This window comes from Scylla paramamosain, chromosome 2 (assembly GCF_035594125.1).
Source record: "Scylla paramamosain isolate STU-SP2022 chromosome 2, ASM3559412v1, whole genome shotgun sequence".
NCBI lineage: Eukaryota > Metazoa > Arthropoda > Malacostraca > Decapoda > Portunidae > Scylla > Scylla paramamosain.
In genome coordinates this window covers 5,072,501-5,080,000 of record NC_087152.1, presented here as the reverse complement: position 1 = coordinate 5,080,000, position 7,500 = coordinate 5,072,501, and the positions used below count along the sequence as shown (strand labels likewise).

The window sequence follows — 7,500 nt, the reverse complement described above, 5'->3', positions numbered from 1 at the left end:
CTTCAATACCATCACTAATATATCACGATGGTGAAGTGTTTCCTTAGATGTGACAAAACTGACGGCACGGGAAGACTGAAACGTGACTAATGGTTATCATTGAGAGAGAGAGAGAGAGAGAGAGAGAGAGAGAGAGAGAGAGAGAGAGAGAGAGAGAGAGAGAGAGAGAGATACCAGCGGAGTTTTTTTTAGTTAATTTTTGTTGATCTTTTACTAGTTTTTTATTATAATTGTTATTTTTTAGTTACGTTTTTTTTTTGTTTAGCTGTTAATTTCTTTTTTTCACTAGCTTTTTAGGTTATTATTACTGTTATCATTAATTTATTTAGGATCAGCTTTTTCATCTTTGGTCACTGCCATTAACACACACACACACACACACACACACACACACACACACACACACACACACACACACACACTATACTCACAGTGCACAGTTAGGGTGACATTGGCAGTGAGTGGTCGAGTCAGCAGATCACTGGACACCCGGCACTCGTACACCCGCCTCGTCCTCCTCTCGCGCCGCCGTCACCCTCTGCTCCACTCTTATGGTCCTCTCCCGGGCAGTGGTGCTGACGGTGGTTGCGGAGGTGGGCGGGACGGCAGTAGTCAGGGAGGCACTGGTGGGCTGGTGGGCGGGGGCGTGGGTCAGCGGGCGGCCGTGTCTGTACCAGGTGACGAAAGGGCGTGGCCTGCCCCCTTTCACTTGGCATACTAGTGTTCTATGGTCGCCCACAGCCAGCACGTCCCCAGTTCGATACCCGGTGATGGTTGGTGGGTCAGGTGGGTCTGGAAAGGATATGGGTTGGAATAAATTAATGCAGGAAGAGGAAAGGCTCACTCCATAAGTACTGCGTTGTTTGGAAGGGATGGTTGTGTGTTTGTCTGTAGCTGTCGTGTCCCCAGTTCGATACTCGGTGGTGGTTCGTGGGGTTTGGGGCACTGGGAAGCATATGAGTTGGAATGTATATAAAGAAATAAAATAAAATAAGCTAGTATAAATAGATAGATAAATAAACGTATAAGTAAGTAAAATATATGAACATAATTATAAACACAGTAAATAAATGGATAAATAAAAAAAAACTATTAAATGAATGAGTAGAAAAATATATTACACACAAATAATAGTGAACGAAAGAAAACAGCAACAACAACAACAACAACAACAGAATAGGAAACTGTTATTCATTTTTTTCTGTCATCCTACAGACACAATACAAAACACAATGCACACATTTATAATTGTTCCTCTCTTTAAATGTACCGCGGCACAGTACACACACACACACACACACACACACACACACACACACACACACACACACACACACACACACACACACACACACACACACACACACACACACACACACACACACACACACACACACTCTGGGCCACGTGAATTTACAGGCAATATATATTTTTTTATAGTACGAATATTCTCGGCGCCTTTTCGCTGTGATTCTTTTCTGGACTTTATGTAGAAAGAGAGAGCGTGAGTTTGCTTGCCGTCATCTCTCTCCTTTCCGCTCCCCATCGCCTCCCCCAGCCAGTCCCGTCCCGTCCCGCTCCGCCCCGCCAAGCCCCACCCAGCCTCACCTGACCCCAGGCTCCGCATTTCTATTTTTTTTTTTTTTTACCTCCTCTTCTCTCCACTCACCGGCAAAAGCCAATTTCATTTCGTATCAGTGCAATTTCCACGTGTAGGTAAAAAATGTATATACAAACATCATAGGCTGGCAGCGATTGAGTGTTATTGATGCCAACTGAACGAAAAAGTGCGTGCATTACTTGTGTGTGTGTGTGTGTGTGTGTGTGTGTGTGTGTGTGTATTTTGGTATATACATGCTCGTACATCAGTATACCCTCACGCATACAAATAAATTGTTATATTAGTAGATGGATAAACAAACGGATAGTTAGAGGGATGGTTAAATAGATTAAATAGATAGATAAATGCAGAGAGAGAGAGAGAGAGAGAGAGAGAGAGAGAGAGAGAGAGAGAGAGAGAGAGAGAGAGAGAGAGAGAGAGAGAGAGAGAGCTAAAAAAGAAAGAAGAAAAGTCACCCAAGAATATTGTATATTTTTCTTGCTACGGGAAATCATGATGACAAAAGGAAAACGGGAGTGTGAAGAAGTTCCCGTCACCATCACCACCACCACCACCACTATCACCACTACCACCACCATTACTACTTCCACAACTTAATTCTGCCGCACGATTAGACAAGGGAACTTTTAAACAGCTACCACCACCACCACCACCACCACTACTACTACTACTGCACGAATATTCACTAGGAGTTCGGAACCTCTTATCCTCTCCTTTCCCTCTCCCTTTTCCCTCTCTCTCCTTCTCCCCTCTCTCCGTCTGCTGCCTTAAAAGAAAAACACCGCAAGAAGAAAGAAAGAAAAAAAAAAAACGCTCCCTTCATGAATAACAGAATGGTTCCCTCTATGGAAATCCGTCGAAGCGTTAGGGCGCTGCAGTGAGGACAGACTCTGAGCTGCTTCACTGGCTGGTCCATCTTGGGAACGAAGCCTCGAAACCCCTTAGGAATCAACTCGCAGTGGAAAGAAAAAAATAATGGTAGAAATTATAAGGGTTCAAGAGAGAGAGAGAGAGAGAGGAGAGAGAGAGAGAGAGAGAGAGAGAGAGAGAGAGAGAGAGAGAGAGAGAGAACGAAACACTGAATCTTATAGTAATTATCTCGAAAAGAATCAGAGAGAGAGAGAGAGAGAGAGAGAGAGAGAGAGAGAGAGAGAGAGATAACACACACACACACACACACACACGCCAAGAAGATACTGGTTTTATAGCTTCAACAGCATTGCGACGGCGCGAATTAGTGAACCTAACGAGCAAAACTTGGAAGCCCTCTCAACCGTCGCTTCGGGAAAATGGTTCGGGTGTCACGGCACGCGCTGGCGGAGTGTCATGGTGAACTGAGCAGTGCTAGTTTAAGTATTCCAGACTAGCGATGGTTGAACGGTTCACGTGGCGCCGCTGCTGACGGTGTGTGTATGTGTGTGTGTTAAACGTCTGAATCGCGTGGAAATGGTCGCCAAATAGTTGTAATACGGGGCGAAATGGTTGGTGGGTATGGTGGATGGCGCGTAAAGTGGTTTAAAGTACTGCCAAGCTCTTTCAACTCACTTTTCCGCTGTTTTTTCTTTTTTTCTTCTTCTTTTTTTTCTCGTTCTCTTGCACTGTTTCGAATTTGCAAAAGGAAGGTTGAGTACCCTGGCTGGCCGGATGGTTGGTTGTTTGCTGAACGTTAACGTGTTTGAATAGCGTGAAAATACGTATCTTTTTTTTTTTTTCTTTTTCTTTTTTGAGTATTTTTTAGGCGTATCTTTTCTGCGTATCTTTTCTTTTTTTTCAGGGAGATCTTTTTTGGGGGCATCTTTTTTTTTGTTTGTATTTTTAAGAGTGTTTTTTTGCATATCTTTTTTTCATGGGGTATTTATTTTGTGTGTGTACTTAGTGTTGAATGGAAGCAGAAACAAAAAAGAAAGGTGGAAAGGGCAAATAAAACGTTGGAATAGATTCCCAGAGAAAATATCAACACCTAAAACTGATTACATGCGTTAGGTTCACATAAAGATGGTGTCATGATACGGTATTGTGAAGGTAGGAAGAACAGTTTGTGTCTGGAAGTGGGTAGGGATGTTGGACTGAGTAGGAGAGAGAGAAAGAGAGAGAGAATGGGGTCAAGAAAGGATAGTGTGTGGGATCAACTTTTAGAATCTGAGAGTTGAGTTGTCATGGAGAGTTACGATTGACTGATTGATTGATATGTAAATAGAAAGAAAGAAAGGTAGATAGATAGATAAATAGATAGATATGTAGATAGGTAGATAGATGGATAGATAGATAGACAAAGATAGATGGATAAATAGGTAGACATATAGATAGATGGATAGATAGATAGATAGCTAAATAAATAGATACAGACATAGATATACATAGATAGATATACTTTGCTCCTTGACCACGATGTCATATGCCGCTGAGGAAGATAAGAGGAGAGCATACAGTGTTTCAGGGAGTCTAGGAGTGTTGGTGCTGGCGTCCTGTGCATGTGCCGTGTTGATTAATCTTTCCAAACATAATACTGTAAATGTCAGGGGTCGATTTTTTTTTTTTTTGTTTTTTTGGCTCGAAACTTTAGATGATTGAAGCTTCGGGTATTCGAGTCCTCCTGTTCTTTCCCCTCCTGTTCCTCCTGCTTTTCTTTTGTTGTTGTTGGTGATGGTGGTGTTGATGGTGTTGGTGGTGATGGTGATGGCGGTGGAATTCGTTATCATCATCATCATCATCACCACCACCACCACCACCACCACCACCATCACCACCAACACTACCACCACCACCACCACCACCACCACCATTAATACTGGTTAATTAGTTTTCTGTTCGCTAGTCTCCTTGAAATGTAAAAAAAAAAAATAAAATAAAATGGAAAATAATAGTAATAATAATAATAATAATAATAATAATAATAATAATAATAATAATAATAATAATAATAATAATAAATAAATAAATAAATAAATAAAAGAAAAAAGTTATATACACATTTTGGGACTTTCAGCACATATCTGCCCCAGTGCTACAGTGTTGCTTGTGTTGAGGACCTTCACGCCAGGGCTGCGACAGACGTGTGGGGCGTCCTGGCTCCCTCGGGGGCTTTGATTATTCACACTGTGGCTGCGTCCAAGGATAAGTTGATAATTCAATCATTCAGTATTCACACTAAGGATAAATAAATTAGTGACATTTTTTTTTTTTATTTTAAGGAACACTTTAACTTGCTACTAATAACATAATTTGAATACATTTAACAGATGAAAAGATAATGCTTCCCCTACAAAAAAAAAAAAAAAAAATTGTCAGTGATTTATTTATGCTTTGTGTGAATAATGAACGGTTTAATTACTAACTCATCTCCCTGGACGCCGCCACAATGTGAATAATGAAGGTTCCGAGGGAGAGAGGGAGGGCACCCCACACAGTCTGGCCGCAGCCCTGCCGTGGACCCTCCTCACCACAAGAAACAAATGCACACTGTTGTATATAATAGGGGGGGATGTAGGTAGATAGATAGATAGATAAATAGATAGATGAATAGATAAGTGGAGATACATACGAAGACAGATGAAAATATATATTCTTATAATCTTAAACCTTACATTTTTTTCCTCTACTTCCATTTCTATATTATTTTTCTTCGTTGTAATTTTTCTTCCCCTGTAATTTCCCACAATTTTGTATCTCTTGCTATTTTTTTTCCCCTCTTCATATCTCATCTCACTTCTGATATAATCGTTTCTTATAATTTTCTATTTTTTTTTCTGGAGTTTCAATTTACATACAAAGTGTCTTTCTGAGGATGACGCAACATATCTTTGTAAAAAAAATAGGTCTGTCATATAAAAAGAAAGGACTGAATAAATAATAGCTCCCCTCCTTTTTTTTTTTTTTTTCTTCTCTTCTTTCCTCGAGAATGTAAATGCTCTTCAGATAACCAACCAAAGAAAGGGAGCCACGTTTGTACTGTTTGTTCGTTCCTGGCTCCTTTGATCTCTCTCTCTCTCTCTCTCTCTCTCTCTCTCTCTCTCTCTCTTTCTCTCGGTCTTATTGTTGTTGTTATTGTTGTTGTTGTTGTTGTTGTTGTTGTTGTTGTTGTTGTTGTTGTTGCTGTTGCTGTTGTTAGTATGGGGCACGTGAATTTCTAGTGTTGGTAGTAGTAGTAGTAGTAGTAGTAGTAGTAGTAATAATAGTAGGAATTATAGTAGCAGCAGCAGTGCCATGCCTCACCATCCCCGCCACAGGCCAATATTTCTTCCTTTACTGCCGCCCACGTCCCCCGCCACCCAGCCTCTCCATTAAGCACAAATATTAAGGGGCGCCTACGTAACAACCCTCCCCATTCCTTCCTTCCCCCGACCCCCACCACTGAAACCCCTTGCCTATAACATTCCCTCCTTCCCAGCCCTTAATTCCTCCTCCTTGTTTCCTTCCTTTATCTACGTATACCTCTTCTCATCTCCTCAGTGTCTCTTAACCCTATCTTTTCATTTTCTTCTCGTTACATCTCTTGTTTTTTTTTTTCCTGCTGTTTCCTTTGTTTTCTTTTTAATTTCCTATAGTTTCTTTTTTGTTCCTTTTTCTTTCCACTCTTCTTGCTTTTTCTTTCCTTCCCGTTCTGTTCCCTTCCTTTTCGTTCTCTTTCTTTTCCTCTTTCCTTTCCATTTTTCTTGCTTTCCCTTCTTCTTTTCCTGTTCCATCTCTTCTCTTTCTTCCCTTTCTTTCCCGTTCCATTTCCCCTTTCCAGTGTTTTGCCTCCCGTTCCCTTGTGTAGTGGGAAGGAAGAGAAGGGAGTGATGGACTGAATTATCACCAACATCTTTTAATTAGTTATATTCTTGGAGGAGGCAGTAGACACCTGCCGAAACGATAATTACTCCCAGTGAGGTCTAAAGCACTGTTCAGGGGGTGCTGTGAACTTATCATTAAACCCAGCTGTGACCTCACTGAACGTTTCCCTTTGTGTCTCACAACACAAGGGGGTAGTCACAGCCTGCCCTCTAAAGACAACTCTCTTCCTCCACACAAAACTACAAGCACCTAATAACACACACACCCTTCACACTCCAAAAATTTTAAAATCATGGCGACTCCTACACCAGCCTCGGAGTCCCCATCTGGGGAGGGGACCATAAATGTCCCCAGGTCGGACTGCCTTTCCGTCGACGACCCTAAGTGTCTTGACACCCCCCTCAACTTTTTCTTCATTAACTTCTGCAACATTCGCGGTCTAAGATCTAATTTTCAATCTGTAGAACACCACCTCTCCTCTTCTAAACCTCATCTTCTTTTCCTCACTGAAACTCAGGTGTCTGAGGCAACTGACAGTAGCCCCTTTTCTGTTCCCTCCTACTTTCCTCTATCCTCATTTTCGATCCAAAGCTGGATGCTGCGTTTATGTGCGCAATGACTTAACCTGCTCTTGTGCCCACGCTCTTGAATCTTCCGAGTTTTCCACCATCTGGCTACGACTACAGAGTCATTCTCATACTAAATTTATCTGTGCTGTATACCTCTCTCCCAACTCCTCTGACTATAAGAAATTCTTTGACTACTTAACTTCCAAAGTGGAGCACATTCTGACCCTCTTCCCTTTTGCAGAGATCTCCATTCTTGGAGACTTCAATGTTCACCACCAGCTTTGGCTTTCCTCTCCCTTCACTGACCATCCTGGTGAACTAGCCTACAACTTTGCTATCCTCCATGACCTAGAGCAATTGGTGCAACGCCCTACTCGTATTCCTGACCGTCTTGGAGATGCGCCCAACATTCTTGACCTTTTCCTGACCTCTAATCCTTCTGCTTATGCTGTCACCCTTTCTTCTCCGTTGGGCTCCTCCGATCACAATCTCATATCTTTATCTTGTCCTATCACTCCAATCCCCTCCTCAGGATCC

The 7,500-nt window shown here is 41.9% G+C and overlaps 2 protein-coding genes across 3 annotated transcripts in view; both read right to left on the bottom strand.

The window, feature by feature from the left end:
• LOC135108954 (interference hedgehog-like) overlaps positions 1-460 on the bottom strand; it is a 28,835-nt gene extending 28,375 nt beyond the window's left edge. For both annotated transcript variants that reach the window (XM_064019858.1, XM_064019865.1), the window contains exon 1: positions 432-460. The gene's annotated coding sequence lies outside the window, so the exon portion shown is untranslated. The remainder of the gene's footprint in view (positions 1-431) is intronic.
• LOC135106379 (nephrin-like) overlaps positions 1-7,500 on the bottom strand; it is a 43,339-nt gene that overhangs the window by 673 nt on the left and 35,166 nt on the right. The window contains exons 6-8 of the mRNA XM_064015334.1: positions 4,590-4,723; positions 3,993-4,022; positions 505-792 (exon numbers count right to left, since the gene is read on the bottom strand). Of these exons, the coding sequence (XP_063871404.1) occupies positions 505-792; positions 3,993-4,022; positions 4,590-4,723 (452 nt within the window). The remainder of the gene's footprint in view (positions 1-504; positions 793-3,992; positions 4,023-4,589; positions 4,724-7,500) is intronic.